At 33.0% G+C, this 22901-nt stretch overlaps 2 protein-coding genes across 3 annotated transcripts in view; one reads left to right on the top strand and one right to left on the bottom strand.

Moving 5' to 3' along the window:
* The window catches only part of Gdh (glutamate dehydrogenase, mitochondrial), a 77143-nt gene extending 62667 nt beyond the window's left edge, over window positions 1-14476 (bottom strand). For both annotated transcript variants that reach the window (XM_072539699.1, XM_072539701.1), the window contains exon 1: window positions 13817-14476. In XM_072539699.1, the coding sequence (XP_072395800.1) occupies window positions 13817-14252 (436 nt within the window). In that variant the 5' untranslated portion in view covers window positions 14253-14476. The remainder of the gene's footprint in view (window positions 1-13816) is intronic.
* Window positions 14477-16311: 1835 nt separating this feature from the next.
* Syx18 (syntaxin 18) lies at window positions 16312-18293 on the top strand. Its single transcript, XM_072541378.1, has 2 exons — window positions 16312-17090; window positions 17876-18293. Exons 1-2 carry the CDS (start codon window positions 16412-16414, stop codon window positions 18130-18132), a joined length of 936 nt encoding a protein of 311 aa, XP_072397479.1. The 5' UTR covers window positions 16312-16411; the 3' UTR covers window positions 18133-18293.
* The last annotated feature ends 4608 nt before the right edge of the window (window positions 18294-22901 follow it).

Raw genomic sequence — 22901 nt, 5'->3', positions numbered from 1 at the left:
TAACAATACAATAATTAAATTATAAAATAAAACAATAGCATAGGTATCCAGTCCTCAGAGATGTGGGCTCTAAACATCATACGAACAAGCTGGATTTTGCTGAGAATGCCAATTTTGGGACTCCAGAAAATAAACAAAAAAGTTTACCACTCCTATCCCCCGGCTTTTCCCCCTAAAACGGCTCCCCGGCGGGGGAGCGACGGAAAAAATCGATACATTTCGTTGAAAGAAATCCGTCATATTTCAAAAAAGGATTTTTTTTAATTTAAAACACTTATTACACCTCAACCACGCCGGGTCATTAGTGGGATGAGTATACTGCAATTTGTAGGTAAGTGTATGCTGTATGAGTTTTCTTCATCAGAATAGTAAGCACCAGCATGTCCATCTGGGGTTTTAGAGGCGTCGGTAAAGATTTGTAAGTAGTTGGGGTAATAGGATATGATTTCTGCAAAAAGATGTTTAATTATCGAGAAGTTTGTATTTGATTTGGGGTACTTTCTTAGTGTTAGGTCAATGGTCAGTAGGCGGGTTGGCCATGGAGGAGAGATTGTATTTCTATATAGCAATAGACTAAGTTGATCCATGCAAAATTTGTGACTTTTATTCTTTCTATTAGAGGTATAGAGTTTGTTGTCTTTTTATAAGAGACGATGCCAGGGTGGAGAATTTGAGAGAAAAGAGGATGTTGTTTTTGAATTGAAATTTTGGCAATGTAGTTTAGTGATAATTGTTGTCTCCTTATGTTTAGAGGTGGCTCTTTAGCTAGAACTTGTAGACTACTAGTGGGACTAGTTCTAAATGCACCGAGTGCCAATCTCAAAGCTGTAGATTGAATACTGTTAAACTTTTTAAGGTAGTTTTGCTTGTGGCGTTATAACAAATGCAACAGTAATCTAGTTTACTCTTAAGCCGCGTTTACACGATAACAATTGGCGAGACAATTGTCATTCTACAATTGTCATCACGTAGTTGCGGATTGTCGGAGGCCAGTCCAGTTGAACGAGAAGATGTTTATACGGGGCCAACTATTGCCATGGCAGTAGACAGCTAAAACATGGCCGACTACTCATCTGTTGTGTGCGGTGAGGAAACTGGCAAAAAACAAGACAGCACTACTGGCCTACACCGTTTACACGGCGCCAATTGTCGCGACAATTGAGATTTCGAGTGGTGGGGGGCTCACTGGGCGCATTAAAAAATTACAACACCATCTATTTACATTAACTTGTTTGATTAGAACCACTTTTTGTAAATAAAATTGTATTCTGTTGAAAACTGTACAATTTTTTTACTTTTCCCAACAATTTTACTTTTGGCACTTAGATCTATTAGCTTTTCAAGTCTTCAATTATATATTGTGTTTTTTTCTGTAGAGAAGTTAAACCCAGTTTGTCTGCATAAATAATGGCTTTAATAGGTGCTTTAATTTCATGAATAACACTATTAATTGCAATTAAGAATAATGTTGTGACTTATTATGGAACCTTGAGAGATTCCATTATCTAATGTTCTTGTTGAGCTTTTAAGGCCATTTATCCTAATTTATATTGATCGATTATTTAAAAAATTGTTTGCAAATGCTAGTATGTTACCTTGAATCCCGTTATCGCTTAGATTTGTCAAAATACACTGTCTGCAAGTTCTCTCAAAAGCTTGGCTTATATAAAAAAAATTGCAATGAGTTTTTGGTTGTTTTACAAAAGCTTCATCAATTGAGGTTTGTAAAGTAACATGGTTATCTGACGTCGATCTACCTCTTCAAAAGCCACTCTGATAAGAATATTATTTTCCAAATGCCATATTAGACGAAAATTTAAAAAAAATTTCAAGGTTTCACACACACTACAGGTAAGCGAGATGGGGCGGTAAGAAGTGGGCTTATCTTTAGGTTTATTTGGCTTGATGATGGGAATTATTTATTACTGCCTGGGACCAAAGGTCAGGGAATTTGTATTTTAGAAACCAAATATTAAATAAATCTAGTAAATTTAGTTGTAAATGGCAAGTTTTTTTATAAATATTGGTGGTATGTCATCTGGTCCAGCCGAGGTGTTTTTTAAATCAGAAATAGCAAATTCTAATTCTTGAACAGTTATGGCGATATTTAAAGGATCATTGATATCGTTTATGGTGATAATAGGGGATTCTATAGTTTCCTTTTGCATTAACATTTCGTGAGGTATATCATTATTGCTAGAATTTTGTTGATAAACATCAACAAATGTTTCTACAATAGTTTTGTTACAAGTAATTAGTGTTTAACCAAGACTTAAGGTGTTTATTTGTCTAAAAGAGTTTGAACCTTTGAGTTTACGAATTTTAGACCAAATTACAACTGAGGGGTCGATGAATTCATAAAAGAGACGTTATTTTCCCATGTATTTTTTCAGAAAAGAATATACATTCAACTATACATGGTTTATATAATATTAGAAACATTTTGGAGATACGAACCATTCGCTTTGGTGAAATACGGTGCTTACATGATATGAACCATATGGTATATCAAATGAAATAAAAAAGTGCCGCCTTAAAGAAAATAATCTTAGCATTTTACAAAAATAATAGCAGTAAAAAATTAAAAACATTGCTCAAAAACATTTTAGGCACCGTGTGTATTTAAATGAAGATCAATATATAGACAAAAATTTGCATTGATACATTGTATATATTTTCATATTTAAAATTCAAAGTTTCCATTATCTATTTAATCAATTACCATAAAAAAGCTGCTCGTCTACATTGCAGTAAATTGATATGTAGATGTAGATATCGTCAATTAAATTGTTTCTCGCCACGCAATATAATACCAGCTGCCAGTGAAAAACTTTGATTTATTTGCATATATTTTTTAAGCCTGCAATATCAGAATAATTCCAGTTAGGAATAACTATCACGATGGTGAACGTTAGTAGAATGAATTTAGAGGAAATTCGGGATGAAATAAAAAAAAAATCTAAAATATTTGTAATAGAAATAGAACGAGGCGTCAAATGATGCGTCCGCTATCTACGGTGCTCTTTAATATGTTATTACGAGTAATAATTCTAAAAATCAGAGTTGAAATAATGTAGAGGGCCATCATCATTCAACCAATCGCGCCCACTGCTGAACATACGCCTCCCTTAGTCTCTTCCAATGTTCTCTACATTGGGTCCCTTGTGCTACACTTTTCACGTCATCGACCATCGGTGGTCGTCCTCGACTTCATTTATAGTTTCTGGGCCTTCATTCCATGATTCGTCTTGTCCACCGCTCATCTCGCTTTCTCGCTAAATACCCTAACCAGTTCCACTTTATCATTGTAATTCTTTCGATGACGTCTCGGCCTGATTTGTTGGTGGTTGGTGTGTTATGTGGTCTCGAAGGCTCACGCCCAGCATTGCAGAGCCATTAAAGTATTATATTCGCTAAAGATTTCATCATCATCAAATTCCGGTTTTTTAAGAGTACCCGCTCTTCTGGTAGGGATCTATGTAGAAGTAACACTAAGACGCAAGCCCTCATCTCAATAAATGGAGTTCTTGTCAACAACGTCAGATATACTGACGATACGAAAAGCATTGTATTTTCCTATTATTCTAAGAACTAAAACGGTTGGATGTTATGTGTTTCCCATACTCCTATACAGTGTGGAAAGTTGGAGACTAAATAAGGAACAAAGGAACTCCTTAAAAATATAGAGGCCTTTGAAATGTGGGTCTGCAAACACGTTCTCAGAGTGTTCTGGAACGATAGACTCACAAGTCAGGCAGTGCTGGAATATTGAAACTGAAATTATATCTACCATAAAGAAGAGACAATTTGAGTTTCTTAACCACATCTCTAGAGGCACAAGATATGAGTTGCTTCAGCTTATAATGCAAGGAAAGATAGTTGGACGAAGAAATGTGAGACATAGAAGAATTTCTTGGCTGCTAAATATTTGTGAATGATTCGGAATGACATCGGTCGAATTATTCCATGCAGAATAGCCATGTTGATATCTGGAGGATACCCCCTTAGAGAAGACGCAAAATGCAAGAAGAAGAGGCTGCAGTAAAGTCAATGTAAGTAAGACACACCAGATAATTTCTTCTCCTGAAGAGAATTATTGATTTGTCATACAAGGTTTGTAACAATACTTGACAGCTCTAAGTCTAGGCTATGCATTCACTTATTTTTTTTCATAATTACGTTAAATCCAGAGGTAGCTATGGAAAAATGACATCAAAACAATAATATTGTCAGTTAATGTCAAATGTATTTTGTAGTATTGTAAAGCTTTTTGCCGTTTGTGGATTGTACAATTGGTTGAGGTAAAGTTATTGATGAGAAAATTTGTTCAATCATTATTAGATTTTTTAATTCTGGAAAATCCAATTCGGAAATCGCGAATATGTTGCAATTGTCACGGTATAGTGTAAGAACTATAGTCAGAAGATACAAAACCTAGAAATGTACGAAAAAGTAAAATGACCGAAGCAGATCGAAGGGCATTAAGCCCCATTATAGTGAAAAATCGACGAGCAAATTATATGGAGTTAAGTGTTTTATGGAGTGACGTTATTGGAAGACGCGTTTCTTGATTAACATGTCACCTAGAGGCCCACAAATTAAGATTTGGTACTTAAAAAGTAATTTCATTTTATTTTAGGCTTAGGAAAAGCCATTTTTAACATTACAACAAAAGAAAAATAGACTAAGATGGTCAAAAGAGCATAAAGATTGGACTCAATCGCAGTGGGATTCAATACAATGGAGTGATGAGTCCAGATGTGTGTTGGAGACAGTAGGAGTCGCGTCATTCGCAGGAAAACCGAAGCTTTCAATCCCGAGTGTCTGAAGAGAAAAGTCAAATTTTCTGCATCTGTCATGATCTGGGGCAGCATGTCGTCTAGAGGTGTGGAAAAGTTACATTTTATCGATAGAATTGTAAACACGAACAAATATTTGAATATTTTAGAAGAATCTCTATTACCGATTATGGAACACCGCCCGTTTAACATCAGCGGAAGATTTTGTCTTCCAACCGGACTCAAAAAAGAGTTTAAAATGGATTGAATACCATGACATTTTTATAGCCCTTTTTCTATCCGAATTGTCGACGAATAAAGGCCTCTCCCATTTCTCGCCATTCATCCCTGTTGTGTGCTAGGCGTTTCCACATTGGTCCTGCGACTCTTTTGATATCGTCGCTCCAGCGCATTTGAGGTCTTCCTCTTGGTCTCTTCGCATCGTACGGTCGCCAGTTTCCGACTTCTTTGTTCCATCTACCATCTTCGAGACGTTCGTTGTGTCCAGCCCATTTCCATTTTAATTTAGATGCTTGTTTCGCGGCGTCCTTTATTTTTGTTTTGTTCCGGATTGCTTCGTTCGTTTGCCGATCTATTAGTGAGATACCAAGCATCTGTCGTTCCATGGCTCGCTGAGTTTTTTGAATCTTGTAAATGTTCTTTTTTGTGAATGTCCAGGTTTGAGCTCCGTAAGTGAGAACGGGAAGGATACAAGAATCGAACACTTTGGTTCGAAGGTTTTGGGGTATCTTTTTGTCTTTCAGTATGTATGAGAGTTTTCCAAATGCGGCCCATCCCATTCTTACTCGCCTGCTTATTTCGGTAGTTTGGTTTTCTTTGTTTACCTTGATATTCTGACCCAGATATATGTATTCTTCTACATGTTTCACTTTTGTTCCTTGGATGGTTATCGTTGGTTGATCATCTTCATTCGACATTAGCTTAGTTTTACTCAGATTCATTTTCAGTCCTTTTTTTATGGATTCCGTATGAAGCTCATCGATTATCGTCTTCAGTTCTTTCCAGCTGTCGGCTATTAGTACTACGTCATCTGCATATCTTAGATGGTTTAAATACTTTCCGTTTATCGATAGTCCCTTCGTTTCCCAATTTAGTGATTTAAAGATGTCTTCAAGTGCGGCAGTAAATAGTTTTGGAGATATGGTGTCTCCCTGTCTTACTCCTCGGTTGATTTTTATTGGCCTCGTTTTCATTCCGTTATACATCGTGACTACCATTTCAGCGTGTTGATATATATTATGTATTAATATCCTATATCTAGAATCTATTCTGCTGTTGACCAGTGCTTCCTCAATAGCCCATAATTCTATGCTGTCAAAAGCTTTCTCGTAGTCTATAAATGCTAAACAGATTGGTAAATTGTATTCGTTAACTTTTTCTATTAGGACCTTTAGTGTGTGAAGATGGTCACATGTACTGAACCCTTTTCTAAATCCGGCTTGCTCTACTGGTTGATATACATCGAACTTTGTTGTCAATCTATTTGTAATTATTTTTGTGAATGTTTTATAAAGTTGTGATAGTAGTGATATTGGACGACAATTTTTCAGATCTGTATTGTCCCCTTTTTTGTGTATTAATATTGTGTTAGCAGTATTCCATTCCTTTGGTATGTTTCCTTCAAATAGGCATTTATTAAAAAGTATTTTTAGGTACCTGATGACTTCTTCTCCTCCTTCTTTCAACATTTCTGCTAGAATTCCATCACTACCCGGTGCTTTATTTCTTTTCAATTCTTTAATTGCATTTTCTATTTCTACTTCGCATACCACATACCATGACACACCACTTCTGAAATGGGTTTCTAACAGTCCCGACTGGTCCCCGATAGAGACTTTGTAGCGCAAAATGCAAGAAATATGGGATTCGTTTACATTAGAATTTTGTCAGAATTTGATAAAAACTATGCCTCAAAGAATTGTGTATGTCATTAAAAATAAAGAGGATGTAACTCAGTGGTAAACTTTCACATTTTTTTTTGTTAATATTACATATTCTATGCGTTTTTCTAAATTTATTATTATTCTGTTTAATCAATAGTTTTCATTACGTTATAAAACATTTTCTATAATTAGGAAATTCAAAAACGTTGTTAGATGCATAAAAACTTCTAAAAATTTACGCTGCGCTTTTATTTTTGTTCTCTAAAATTAAATTTTCTTATCAATCTAACGTTGGGCCAACTGATATGGAAAGGGGTTCGTATGATAAATATATTTTTAGAAAATAGGTAATTTCCTTTTTATTTCTAAAAATATAATACATTCTCATTAAAAACTCTGCAAATTATTCTCTTCGCTGAATATTGGCTAATTGGCAAGACTAAAGTACTTCCTGTCACAAATTAATATTACTTAATACATTTCTACTTAAAACTAACGATAATTGTAGAAACAGTGTCTCATTATTTTTTGAGTATTTAACTATGTGTATGCATTGAAATTTAAGGACAAATTTTAAAATATTGTTTAGTTGTTATCTGTATCGGTATAGGGTACTTAATCATTCTAATTATTTGATTCCCTACATTAACACAATTAATTACAGTTGACAGCGTATGCATGTAAATTATCAAAATAATTTAAAAGTTGATAGCTATATGTACAGTCTAAATGAAAACAGGTTATAATCATAGACATATAATACAAATAGACTGAGTTAATATGTTATAGCCTTATTCCTTGACAATATCATTATAATAATATGGTTGTAAACATTAAATTTTCATTGTATACCGGGTGTACGAATTAAACTGTGTTTTTTTCTTAAAGTTTGCATCACCCTGTGGAATATTCTAGCATTTATAAAATATTGAAATTAAAACATAAATATAGCCTGTTTTCTCAACATTTTGTTTTTTGATTCATTCGCTTATGTTGGATAATACAAAAGTTAGGTAATTTAACAACTAGCCATGTTTTTCATCAATACAGACGATTTAACTCACCAGCAAAATTAACCCCACCACCTTTATTATTGTTTTGTTTACATTACCTGTGACAGTTTGTTTCCTAAATTTGTGTCATCGAAGGATTTTGACATATAATCGTTGTATGATATTGTTGCAAATCTGTTTCCGTGCTAATAACAATTCTTGAACAATTTGTAATTAAAATTAACAATTAAAATTGTAATTTTATATCATTGTGAGCGAATTTTAGTTGCAATTTAGTTGAATTTTAGTTGAATTGAAGTTTTAGTACTTATTTATTGTTTGTGATTTTAAAAATACCACTCGTTCGTATACTCGATGTACCCCTACGGTACAAGATGCCATCAGACGATTTCGGGAGACAGGATCGTATAACCGCAGGCCAGGTCAAGGCCGAAAACGATGCAGTTCAGTTCGAGATGACCGCTTCATTGTCACTAAAGTATTGAGAAATCGCTTTTGCACCGCTCCTGAAGCTCGTAGGTCTCTTCTTGAGGTGAGAAACGTTAGTGTGAGTAGACAAACGATTAGAAGAAGACTGTCAGAAATAAACTTGAGGGCTTTTCGTCCAGCTCGCGCACCACACCTGCTCCCACAACACCGTAGGGCTAGACTTCATTTTGCGCGAGAATATGCTAACTGGACACTGACGTGTCCTAACGTGTCTATAGGCGTCAAAATAAAAAGTTTGATGCATGCGCTATGATGCAGTGGCTTACCGAGGAGGGTCAATAATGATTTGGGGAGGTATTTCTTACGAAGCGCGTACTGATCTTGTTGTGTTCGGTAGAGACAGTTTGAATGCGCAAGTATACGAGCAAGAAGTTCTCCAAGACCATGTCATGCCTTTTGTACCATTCACTGGTGATAACTTCAGACTAATGCACGTTGCCATACAGTAAGATCTACCCGTGAGTACGTTAATGAGATCGGGATTCAAGTTCTACCATGGCCAGCACACAGTCCCAATCTTAACCCAGTTGAGCATATCTGGGACAACCTCAAAAGACGGGTAAGAGCAAGAGTACCAGCCCCTGCATCCTTTGAAGAGCTGAAGACAGCTGCGGTAGAGGAGTGGCACAATATCCCCCAATCTGATATCCAGGATATCATGAATGGATTGTCAAACCGGCTCCAAGAAGTCCTAAGGACTAGAGACGGCAACACCCATTATTGATACCCAATTTTTTTCAATTAGACGTTGATTTCCAAAATATTGTTAATTTGAATTTTCCTCGAAGATTTTATTCATTGGATTTTTACTGTAACAAATGACTTTTTTTCAAAAAGATTACTTTTTCTCTTCCGCGGAGATAAAAATTGATAAAAAACATGTCTATTTGTTAAAGCACCTAACTTTTGTATTATCCACTATAAGCGAATCAATCAAAAAACAAAATTTTGAGAAAGCATTCAGGCTAAAGTTACGATTTAATTTCAGTATTCTACAAACACTAGAATATTCCACAGGGTGATGCAAACTTTAAGAAAAAACACAGTTTGATTCGTACGCCTGGTATACAATGAAAATTTACCTGTTTAGCATCAATATTATTATAAAGATATTGTCAAGGAATAAGGCTATAACATATTAAAAAAAAATCACTTAAATCAGACAACAGGTTTAGCAGATATAAGAAATCAAAAATTACCCATTTTTAAGGTGGCCGGTTAATTTTGGCCCAGAGTGTATTACTCATCCCTTCTTGATATGGTCAGTCCTAATATCATCAAAAATTAAACTTCACTACAGAAATTCCTGCTATAAATTCTCAGATTGTAGGAAACAAATTTAAAAGTGACAAGAAAAGGTTAATATAACCTTATTTTTATAAAATGGTAAGATATAATTTTAATTTTTTTTGCGAAAAATATAATACACTATCATTAAAAACTCTGGAATGGAAATTATTCTCTTCGCTGAATAATGATTAATGTGCAGGAGGAAAGTACTTCCTGTCACAAATTAATTAATGCATTTCTACTTTAAAACTAACGATAATTGTAGAAAGTGTCTCATTATTTAGTGGTTAACTAAGTATGTATGTGTATTGAAATTTAAGGACAAATTTTAAAAAATTGTTTAGTTGTTATCTATTGGTATAGGGTAATTAATCATTTTAATTATTTAATTCCCTACATTAAACTGTTGACAGCAAATGCATGTAAATTGGCAAAATAATTTAAAAGGCGATATATATACCATTAATTTAGGTATCATGGTATCAAAATTTGCAGCAGTAGGTACATCAGATGAGTTTCAAATCAAAACGAGCCTAAGACAAGGCGATCCACTTTCCCCTTTAGGTAAAAAAGGTACTGTTAGCTTTTTGCTGACAATGTTGACACAATTTCACAATACACCAGAGATGTGAAAGTGTTTACCCTTTTTGAAAGCACGCCAAGGAAATAGGACCTAAGGTCAACGAAGATAATGCCAAGTACATGGTAGTCAGTAAAAATTCAAGATTAAGAATTAGACAAAACATTTTGATAAATTAACACAATTTTAAAAATGTCAAAGAATTCAAATACTTGGGAGCAGTGATAAAAGCCGCCAATAGTTATGAGAAAGATGTAGCAGCTAGAATCATGGCAGGAAATACACTGCATTATTCTTAAATCAAAATTGCTCTCAAAGACAGCTAAAACAAGGATATATAACAATGTAAGACCCATAATAACATATGGAAGTGAGATGTAAACCAGCAAAATTAATAGTATTATAACAGAAGATTCTCTGGACAATATTTGGCCTTATAGAGACAAGATACCAGAAGAGTGGAAAAGAAGACATGGCCAGTAACTCAAAGCACTCTATGGAGAAGAAAACAGTATGATACATTAAGGCAAATCAGATAAGATGGACAGGACATATACTAGGATCAAATGATGAAAGACTACTAAATATAACTTGCTGGGAAAGATCCGATGGCAAAAGATCAGTTGGTTGCCCAAGAAAAAGATGGAAAGATGCAGTAACAAATAATCTATGTAAAATGGGGGTAAAACAATGGGAGATTGCTGCACAAGACTGGCAGGAGTGAAGGAAAATAGTAGATATGACTAAGACTCACTTAGGAGTTGTAGAGCCAAGAAAGAAGAAGACGATGGATATACTATTTAGGAACATTTATTAAAGAAAATAATAAAATAAATGCTGAATGTAGTAAACTTTTTATTAGTAAATCAGAACAGAATGGAAAACACAATGAAGAAAATGGAAAAATAAGAGACTGTGAATATGTAAATCCAACTCATTAAGGATATAATTAAATCAACACTTGTGATACACTCATTAAAAAAACTTAATGAAACTGCCTTAATTTTATTCAAAATCTTAAATCTTATGCTTAATTTTAATTATTTTTTCAGTCCTGTGTTTAAACTTACAGAGCCTCACTCACACTTAAACACTTAATAAATTGAACAGTAGGCCTTATTTGACCTTGTACACACTTATGTATGGCTTCTTTAAGAGTTTATATTAAAGATCTTTTAAATAAGTGCTTATTTACAGCTTCCGTAAAATCAATACTGGGATATGTCTAATTAATGTTTAATTTAGAAATAGAGATTTGATTTACTATAATTTGGCAGTAGAAAAATTCAGAATCACTTTAATTGATAAATAATAAAACCATCTGGTAACTGCTTTTACCAGGTTATAATAACTCACCCAAACCACACTTTCAGAAGTTAATACAGTATACTCCCTTTATAACGAACACGGTTATTACGAGGTTTCGCTTATAACGAAGTACATTAGATGTCCCGTGAAATTTCTATTGAACTATAACCCTTTATAGCGAGGTAAATTTGCTTATAACGAGAGAAAATATGATTGCAAAACGTGTTTTTTACGTTTTGGCCCGGCCGTAGCTATAAATAAATACCCTTTTTAACTGCGGGCCGCCCGCAATAAACTTCTTACAATTTATGATTCTTAGTCGGAAATGTAAAATTTATGATTCACAAGTGTCATTGTATTGGGTTGACCATTCACACCTAATAATATGGGTCCTAATAGACAAGATGTGAAAGTGTTTTAAAGGTTGTCAGAAACTTTATCCAAGGACAAAACGCAAATGAAGAAGCATAAAACTGTTTCACATCTTTAGAAAATATGATAGATAGAATATTGGACAATTTAAAGCAGTCAAAAATGACAAAATAACTTTATACGCTTTATACATATTTACAGAATACAGATTTTTTGTTTTAACATATATCATTGACAGTAAAAGTAAACAACTCTTTTTTGTTTTAATGCATTTCATTGACAATAAAAGTAAACAACTTTATTTTAAAAACGCCATTCAAACAATATTTATTAGCATCTTATATTGCTCCGAATGGCTTCACTATAGAAAGTTAATGTTTTAGAAAACTACATATTCATATGTATGCACAATATTATTGTTGTTGGATATAACGAGATCCGCTTATAACGAGGTAATTAGTCTGCCATTTCAGTTCTCGTTATAGAGGGAGTCTACTGTATAAGCAGGCATATGATCATTTTTTATCAGCTATTTAATTCAATTAGCAATTGAATATGTGACATAGGTACATCATCAAAGTTTTTAAAAAATAATTCTTTAAAAGTTTGATTCAGATAATTACAGGTGAAAATCAATAGTGATACTCAAATTGTGAAATAAAATCAATTATTTTACTCTGAATAAGTATATCAAAAATGTCATGAATATTTGCAATTATGAATACCACAACAACTGAAAAATGATGGACAAAAACAAAAGATATCCTTATGAAAGCTATTAAAACAAAGCATCCAAAATAAAAGATAAATAAACTAACCTGTTTATTGGGAATTGTATATCATTCTGAGAATACAAACAGGTGATCCCAGTTGTTATCTGGAATGGCCACTAGACAGAGGGTTTAATATATAGAAAATTATAAAAAATTAAATTTAATATGACCAAAGAGGTCACAATGTACAGGTGGACACTAGTTAGAGGGGTTGCTATCCAGGCATTGACTGTATTTAATAAAGTAATCAACTTATACTAATAGTGTTTGTAAATTGGTTACTAATGTATTGGTGTATTATGATTACTTTAGGTTTAGAGCATAAATATATTTCGAAAATCTATTGAAAATGATACATGAAAGCTATAAGATACAAAGGGTGTTTCATTTTGTTAACTTCTAAAATAACCTATATCAAATTTGAAAACACTTTTACCTCATGTTATAGTAAAAATTAGAGTTTTAGAAGACATATATTGTCCTATTCATCAAAAAATAAATTTGTACTGCCGTTATAAAATATATTATATTCCAAAGTATTTTTAAGATGTGATCCCCAAATTATACAGAATTTTAAATGAAATCAGAAGCATTCACAACCTATGTCAGAATTAAATAAATAACCATCTTCCAGGTATTGACTCATATGTAGGTTAATCTCAAGGTTTCGCTACATTTGTATGTACATAATTTTTTCAGGGGCAGTGGAGGAAAAAATTAAATGTGAGTCCAGGATTTCTGTCTCACATTTGGATATGTTAAGTATTTGAGTTACTAGGTGTGAATCTCTCCCTAGGCAATTGGTTTTAACCTAAATTATTGAGATATTGTGACCAACGGCCTTCATTTGTCTATCATTCATAAACAAAAGATTAATAAATTTGCAATAACCCAGTATAAAATTTGATAGTGATATCAGCTCATTATATTTACCATTTGACTGGTCTCTAGATTATATTCTTTTAAATTTTTCTTCTTCAGCCCATGTTCATCCACTGCTAGATATAGCAATTCACAGCCATTGCTTCTTATATGTCATTGACTTCAATTTTAGAAATAACATAACAATAGATGCAGTGACAAAATCGCCTTCTGATAGAAAACAGCTGTAAAATAACTCAAACACTTCATACAGGTCCATATTTCCCAAAATGATTCCTTTTTTTCCTTATGTGATTGCCAAAAAAATACTGTATGTATATTTCTAAAATAAACCTAATGATATGGACAAAGGGGCAATATTACTTAACACCTATTTGAATAGGTTACCCAACAGAGTTCAAAAATTGAAAATAAATAGAATACTTACCCCCTTTGCATGGAGTCCTGTGGGTGCTGTGTTGAGCTCTGTATCCTTTAATGATTTCATACTCCCCATTGTCCCTCTTAATGGGGAAGGCAACTTCGAGAATATGATCACATTGTTCCATAAAGGTTAAAATACCTTTTACTTTGGCTTTTCTTTGATCCAAATTTAACCTGGATCCCTTGACGTTTCCTAAGTCTTCCACCAATTTATCCTCTACTAAAACGCAGGCTTTGTGGAAGAAATATTCAACCATGTCGAAAAATCTAGGATTAGCGTTGGTAGGCATATCCTTTAATCTGTCTGGAATAACATGGTCCGCATAAGTCCTGCCCTGGAGCTGACTGCATGCTGCTGGTAAGGTCTTAAGTAATGTGCTAATTTCCGCACTTCTTGATTTAAGAGGCGCGAATTTAGAAATCATTTTTAAATTTAACATTTTGATAATTTGTAGATTTAATATTAGTTAGTAAATAATCCCCAAATCATAGAAACCCGACACCACCCGGCAGTTGTAACGCCTTACGTAATTACCGCGCTAGCACCAACGTGACAATACCAATACCGCAATACCGAAACGCACCAACAACCTAAGCCTTAAGCCTCACTGCTATTATTAAAATTGTAAAAGCAAAAGGCAGGCTGTGGCTGGTGCGGCTGCGATCTACTTTTTTTAATCTTACTATCTTGACATTTGACAGCTGCGCATGGCTATAATCTATAATATACATTTTAGCAAGGTTGCCAATTTTCTGCATTGCTGATTTATTGACAAAATTGCGTACAATAATTTTGAATTATCTATTAAATTTATAACTTTTATCATTTCACATATATTGATTTTTGTAGTGTTTATTTAAATAGCGTATAATGCTTAGTTTAAATTTTGTTATATAAAAGTTACAAAAATATAATAAACCACATTTTCTTAATAATTATAACATACTGCAGAGTAGACAATCCTGAATGATCAATACAAACACATAGGCGTTGCTAAAATTAACAACTTAGCTTTTTGGGAACAATTGATAAAAAATACAAACAACAATAAAAAACATAAGAGTGTATATATATATATATATATATATATATATATATATATATATATATATATATATAAGGAAAAGGATAATGCGAGTAAATAATAGTAAATAATAAAAGTAAAATGTAATGGCATATCTCGCAAAACAGAAAACCAAAAAAGGTATATTGATGGAAGGCAACCGTATATACGTATTTCTGTCTATTGGTCGTCTTTAGTACGGTGCAGCCAAGTTAGAAAAGGAGGTGATACGATAGAATTTGTGGCATTAAAGTTAGAAGACGCTGATGATTTCCAGGGCAACAACTAACAATAACTACGGAGGAAGCTACAGCTACCTACCTGGGAAAAGAAATGCCAAACGTTGAAACGTTTAAAACAAAAGTAAGTATTCTTCAAAAAAAAAAGGAAATCTATATAACAATGGTTCCTCTGGATGACGTTTGTCACTCATAAGAATAAAGTCACATCACCATTCTCTTGGAATATAACATAGGATGAATGTCATTTTGAATATTTTTGCTAGATGAGATCGTAGGATATGAATGTCCTCTTGTATCAGAACTGGAAAGATACCATTCTTTCCACAAAATGTGTAGGACTGAAAGCCAATAAATAAGTATTTATCTTAAAAGATAATACCAGTACTGCTTTTCACATATGGACCAGGCTTCCTCAAATAGCAGGGATGTTTAACATCCTTAAAAGGACCAAAGAGTAAATTTACTACTTAAAATAAAAACTGAAATAAATTACTATAAACAAACCTTGCTATGATGTAATAACTGTAATAATTTTTAACACTCTTCAGAAAATTTGTCAAACTAACCGTCGACGTAGTAAGAAACTGATACGTGGTAGATTTAAACCAATACATTCTTTCAATGGCCCAATTTAAATTAAGGAATAAACAAACAGTCCACAGTTGTTCGGTTATACCAGACAGTAAAAATATTTAAAAACAATTAAAAGAATCTGAATTTTTTCTGTATGTGACATTGACAACATATGACATGTATGTATTTTAGAATAAAGCAGAAATAAATTTATTCTAGAAGTCCAATTAAAGGAAACTGAGAAATTTGTTATATACTTTATATTTATGTGCGCAATAAAGAATAATTTATGGATACCACAAAGTGGAAATTGTAGACCAACTCATCCAAATGATCATAAACACTCTACAAACTCCACGATTATTCATAAGGCAGGTGATTAAAAAGACACTTAAGAACTATAAATTGTGTACAGTATCTTTGTTTAAAAATACATTGTCTTTCCTGTATCACATAAACTAAGTTACATGTGTAGAGATTTTAATATAAAAAGTTTGAATTTTTTAATCTACTTTGGATATTTCTGATAGGTGATTGTGATATTTTTTTGTCGTCCGCCACTGTCATTAGCCGAAATATTTTGAACATGTGGCCTGTCAAGTGCTAACGTTTTTGACACTTTGTCTTGTCAGAGACAGCGATAAATGATCTGACATTTAAAAGTTAGGTTATATTGTATGGTGATTTGTCCTTTAATTAATATCGTAATATTTTATCAAAATGGATATAACTGCCTTATTTAAAGCTTGTGTCAAAACAGTACGTACTACCAACAAATCTCTTGGCATAAGGGATCAGAAATCAAATATTTTAAAAACCCATAGAGATATCCATCTCTCAACTGCAAGAGACATAGTTAAGCAAATAACAAAACTCCAAAGCTTTCTATTAGAAAATAAGGCTGCTTACCTTAATGTCATAAATTATTTATCTACAAATAAAACCATGTCAGAAATCGATAGGCAAAAAGTTGATACAATGGCAGAAGAAATAATAAACAATTGTAGTAAGCTAATAAAGGAGTATAAAAAGGAAATAATGGCTTTATCAAAAAGTAGTCAAAAGGAAGAGCACTATCAGAACGTCATTGATAGTTTAGAATGCTATTTAAAAAATGTTTCCAAAATATATACTGAAGCAAAGGCTGTGAGGGTAAAACGTGTAATTGAAACACACAAATTATCAAAGTTAGAAACCAAACCAGTAAGTCAAAAACAAGAAATCAACAATAGTCAGAATAAATCTAGTTTAGATATTCCAAGCAATTTGACTTCTCCTAAAGAGACTGTTAGAGTTCCACCTGCATCAGTTGACTATGACAATCAACTTTCTGCAGAAGAAATGCAGATGTTTGAAACAGAAAACAATCTTCTTTATAATGAACTTAATAGTATTTCAGGTAAATATGATACCTTTTTGGTGGTACTTTTTTATTTTAAAATGCAACAACATAAACTAGGTATATCACTATTAATTTCACTATTTTTTTATATTGTCTTTACTTAACTGTTTGTCCCATGTGGATTCCTGTCAACTTCTGGTTGAATATTACAACTAATTATTTGGCCTGACTTACAAACGGAATCCCGGCTCTTCTGAGTAATATGGTTGAAATAGTCCTGCAGTGTTCTTTTAGTAATGGCGACAATTGCTTGTTTTTGGGGGTTGATCTTTATATCCTCACCTTCACACCAGTTATTCACCTTTCTTAGGGCAAACTATGTTTGCTCTCAGAGTGTTTTGGTAAAATGTGTTTTAACCACTACTGCCAGGTTTTTGCATATCCAATGCAGTAGAATAGAAACCTTCCCTGGACAGCTTTGCTAATAGATTGTTTAGCCCACAGCATTGGAGATAGCATTCCCTCCTCTGGACAAACAGTTCTTACTCTCAACTCCATACACAACAATACCCATTCATTTCCTGAGGCAACAATCGCAACTATCTTTCCAAATAGCTAATAAAATCTTAGAACATCTTAAAAGCAATGTTCTTAGACCACTGAAGAATAAGATCCAAAATAGATTCAAAAATTGTTTAACTAGATAAGTTTATTTTATTATATTTCAATAAAGTACAACCTTCACCTTTTCTTACAATGAACATCAAACATATGTTGCCAAAAATTATAGAGTAAGTTAGAAAAATAATTTTCTTCCTATTAATTTTTTTTATTTATTGCAGATGAAGTTAGACAGATGGAAAGTAAAGTGGTGCATATAGCAGAGTTACAAGAATTATTTACTGAAAAAGTATTACAGCAACAAGCAGATATTGAAAGGATAGCCACAACTGTAGTTGGATCCACTGAAAACATGAAAGATGCTAATGAACAAATTAGACAAGCAATTCAGAGAAATGCTGGACTGAGAGTGTACATTTTATTCTTTTTACTAGTTATGTCATTTTCGCTGTTGTTTTTAGATTGGTATAATGATTAAGTGTATGTAAATAGTATTTTAGAATGGCTTGGGCTATGCACAGAGTGATTTTCTTGTGAGATTTTTAAATTGATTTAAACCTGCACAGGTAATTTGGTTATTGTACAGTAAATTTTATATTAAACCAGTTTCAAGAATACACAAAGTTTTTGTTTTATTTATTTAAATCTGCAGTATAGCAATAGATAATTTTAATTAATCAGTGCTAGTGCGCCTTTGTTATATATTCATAAAAACATTTTAAACCTTTTCCCAATGATGACGCAGATACTGTCCTTATTTTTTTGTTATGATATAAATTTATATTTTTGTGCATGGCGTATCTCTTTCAGGCATTGTTATTGATTTATATTACTTTTTGTTTTATCATATAAACAGTGTATATGTGTCGAAATATTAAGTGTGTATACCTTACCTTTCTTGTTATCTATTCTGTCTTATGGTTTCCCTGTTCCTCTAAAAATAGGGTGGTGTCCAAATATTTCCCTTCTCTTATCTTCTAACATCTCTTCTCTTTATCTTATAACTTCTCTTCTCTTTATCTCCTAACTTCTCGTCCCTGTATCTTCAGTACTGATATAACTTATTCTTTATATTTACGCTATAATAAGAGCCCCAACCAAGAGACCTCTACCAGACTGAAGCCCGAGCCTAGTACCGTTCTTTGTGTAACCTCTAATTTGTCATTAAAGAGGGTACCACTTCTGTAGCATCCTTTAAGAGATTTAAATCTCTCACTATATCATTTAATTTTTCTTGAGTAAAAAGTTTAGGTGAGCGATCTTTATCAGGTTCATATGTCTCATCACATACATTGTTCTCATTGTTAGTTCTTTCACAGTCACAGTCCTCGCAACAGTAAGAGGGACAGAAACAGGTATAATGTAAGACACAAAAATAATACGCAAAATACAGAAAAAATAAATTTATTCTTAATAAAAAACGAAAAGCATATAATCTTAAATAACTTGGTAATAAAGAAATACTTTTTCATATAACATTAAACATACTTTGTCTGACTAGTAGAAGCTTAACATTTAAAGTCTAAAACATAAAATGATTTCATACTGTACATGTATGTATATATCTAAGTTTAAGTGAAAAATCACATAGTAAATACTTACAGTAGCAAATGAACTTTCTTCGACATATTTTAATATTTTTTCTTGTAAATATCAACAATGTTTTTTACAAAAATAAAAGATATACAACGTGCATATTTTTATATATATAAAAAAACAGTAATTACCGAATCGAAAAATGAATGTTTCATGATACGTAGTTAACGGAAAACATATTTCCTCTTATAGCAAATATATCGCAAAAAAACTTTTCTATAAATTTGAACATTACATCTATTTTTATAATTATTTTGATTTACGATATTAATTGTATTGTCCGATAGTTTTTGTAAAACAACAGTTACAGTTAATATTCTGGCATTACAAAATAAGCGTAAGACATTTCTAATAACTAGAACCTGCAGACTGTCTGGTACTTTTAGTTCTACTGAAAAACAACCATAAGACTAATTTCTTATTTCGCATCTTGACACAAAATTGCCGGCCCTTAAGAAGGCCACAGTCACTTGGTATTTTAAAGAAAAATTTTAGAATGGTAAAACAATACTCAAACAACGAAAACTATCTGAAGAGAATAACTAGAGTTATAATAGAAGCCACAGTTATGCAGTGCAGGTAAGATAGGGCAATGTGTGTCTTACTGGAGAACGGTCGACAACGTTGCCAGTTTGTCCCGAACGGTGCATCAGAACCATATTTAAGAATCATAGCAATGGAATATACGCGCACACAACAATAATTGTCTACGGTTGCATAAAAGACTATCATTATTGTTTCAACTAAAGCATGATTTAATCATCGATATATAAATAAGAGAGTCACATTGTCGAACTAAACAATAACACGAAGAAAAATACTATAAAAAAAGTAAAATAAATCAAAAACTCATTGTTGATAGTTTATCTATATTTATCAATTTAAATAAAGATCATTCTAAAGTCATTAGAAGAAAGCGAATCAGTTTTAATCCAAATTGTCCACGCAAAGCAAACATGTCTCTTTGTCGATTTGGGTACTGGCCATTATACCAAAAACTTGTTGGCAAAAATTATGAAAGTTCAGTTCTATTTCATTTTCGCAAGCGGATGAAAGTAAGTACATGGTGGAGCCGTTGCCAGTATCTGTCGTGAATTTCAAACAGGGTATGACTCTTAATATGTGTTCACGCCACTATCTATTTTAAGTTTAATTCATGCATTTTTTCCGATGCGGCAACGCAGCAGTCTAAGCATATGCAGATGTGTGTCATATATGCAAAGATTATAAGAAGAGTCACTAAAAGAATCTCCAGGCGACAACAAAAGATACGAGAACGACAATCGAGGCCGGCGGATAGCGAGCGGACATAATACTTATTAACGGTCATATAGTGATGTATTGGGTTAATTCAAATAGTGTTTTTTCACATGGAGTTTGACTATTTACCAGCGGCACATTCGAAGTGCAAATCAAGTTACATTCAGTGATCAAGTAAAACGAGTGGTGTAAAATGGAACTATCATCTGAACTGGTTTGGAAAATGTGCGGTGTGAGTGTTCGCAAAATTTATGACATCCGCGAAGAGGCCCAGCAATTTGAACTGAAACCGGTACAAAAAAGGAAGAAAAGCAGTTTCCAGTCCAATTCACGTGAGAATACTTACAATGAGTGAGTGAAATCTCAAATAAGGAAGTCTGATGAGGACCTATCAGCTTTTTCAAAAACCACATTTCGTAGGCTACTAAATGACATGGTTTTTGAATAGGTAAAAGAGAAAGAAAAGAAGAGATATGTCCTGGAGACACAAGTACCTCATACAAATAAACACATTGAGGAAGAAGGATAATGTGAACCTTGTTTATACCGATGAGTCTTGGACTAACGTCGGTGCTTCAGTCAAAAAGGAATGAAAGGATACAACGACCAAGAATTCATGAGGTGCTTTCATAAAAGGGCCCTCTACTGAACTCAGAGCTCCAACCCAAATAGGTCCTCGGTTTGTTCTTCTTTATGCTGGAAGCGAAACTGGTTTTGTGGCATGGGTCGAATTAACATTCTTGGCCAAGAAGGGAACCGCTGATTACCACGACGAAATGGACGGGGATCTATATGAAGAATCATTTGAGAAGACGTTAATTGAAAACTTGCCGAAATACAAAGAAAATGTTGTCGTTTTGGACAACGCGTCATACCACTCACACAGATTTGATTTCCCGAACAAAATTGTGGAACAAAAGGCAAATCAAGGATTGGCTAATCGAAGAGAACATTTTTTTCGAGGAAGATTACCTTAAATGTAAATTACTGGATACTTCGGCCGCATTTAGAGACGAGTACGACAAGTACAAAATTAAAACAATTGTGGAAAAATATGGCGTTAAGATTTTGAGACCGCCGCCTTACCATTGAGAGCTGAACCCGATTGAGATGGTGTCGAGTCAAGTGAAAAGGTATGTGGCTTCAAACAACGTCGATTTTAAAGAAAAATCGGTAGAACGGTTGATGAAAGAAGCGTACCAACGTGTATGTAAAGGGCAATTGCATAATTATGTGAACCACGTCAAGACACTAGAAGAAAAAATGTTTGCGGTTGACAATTTGCAGGAAACTATTGAATCGGCGATAATTAATATACGAGATGATTCAGAGGATGAGGACGATTTAGATATGGATTGCCATTAGTATTAATTAACGTGAAATATCTCAGATTTATTGCTCATTTGTTTTTTTAATACTGTACGTACAGTACATTATTTCAGTTATGATATTCTTGTATATTTTATGTATATATATTTGTCGTGTCGTATAGGGTAAACTTCTTGACATTTTTTGTATATATGTATTTAAGTATTAACGAGGTATTAGATATTTTATGTATACCGGCATTTTTTATCGAATTAATTTGTTTTTTTCTCTTATTTAAATCAGTTAAATTGTAAAGATTTTTGAAGCGAAGCGTGTACGGTCCTGATTGCTTAGTCTATCGCCAAACTACTACACACCTACCACTGTGCCGACATGAGCGGCATCGCTGCGCGCCGTAAGACCAACACTGAATTCTAACTGTGCCGTCTACTATAGTAATTAATCAAAACAAAACAATTTTATAACAAAATTTTTACAGTTTCAGTTATAAGTACCAGTGCGCCTAGCACTCTTGTGTTATTAACAAATATACAAATAACGATCACATTAATAAACATATAATCACATACATCTCAACGTATTTTTGTCTTTTTTGCAACATATTTACTAAAAGTGTGATAAATCTCCTTTATGTCATGTTTTTAAGTAGCAAGATTAAAACTAAAACTACAGAATAATTTGATATACTTGATTATCATTTTGCAAAAAACGTATTTTTGTTGTACCAACCGACCTTTTGGACAATTCATTCTGTTTAGATGAAAAGTCAGATTTGTATAACGAATATAACATTCATACAACAAATGTCCAAGGTTAAACAAAAGTTTATGTGCGTTTAAAATTGAAGCTGTTTATACGAATGTTATTAATCGGTCAACAATATTCTCCTTTACAGTGTTATCATACCTGTACTTTATTTTCAATGATACAAAATCTAAAACTTGCCTCAGCGTGGTCATTTTGAATTTAACATTGATGAACAATCTTACCATTAGAAATTTATTATATATTTTTATATAGTATAATTTATATATACTCTAAATATGATTTTCGAATTAATTT

Source organism: Diabrotica undecimpunctata, chromosome 8, assembly GCF_040954645.1.
Source record: "Diabrotica undecimpunctata isolate CICGRU chromosome 8, icDiaUnde3, whole genome shotgun sequence".
NCBI lineage: Eukaryota > Metazoa > Arthropoda > Insecta > Coleoptera > Chrysomelidae > Diabrotica > Diabrotica undecimpunctata.
This window is presented reverse-complemented; position numbering and strand designations above follow the sequence as displayed.

Excerpts from the sequence above, each read along its gene's own strand:
- Syx18 (XM_072541378.1), top strand. The coding sequence starts at position 16,412 with ATGGATATAACTGCCTTATTTAAAGCTTGTGTCAAAACAGTACGTACT. Across the intron at positions 17,091-17,875 it reads TGAACTTAATAGTATTTCAG|ATGAAGTTAGACAGATGGAA; the intron begins GTAAATATGATA and ends TATTTATTGCAG.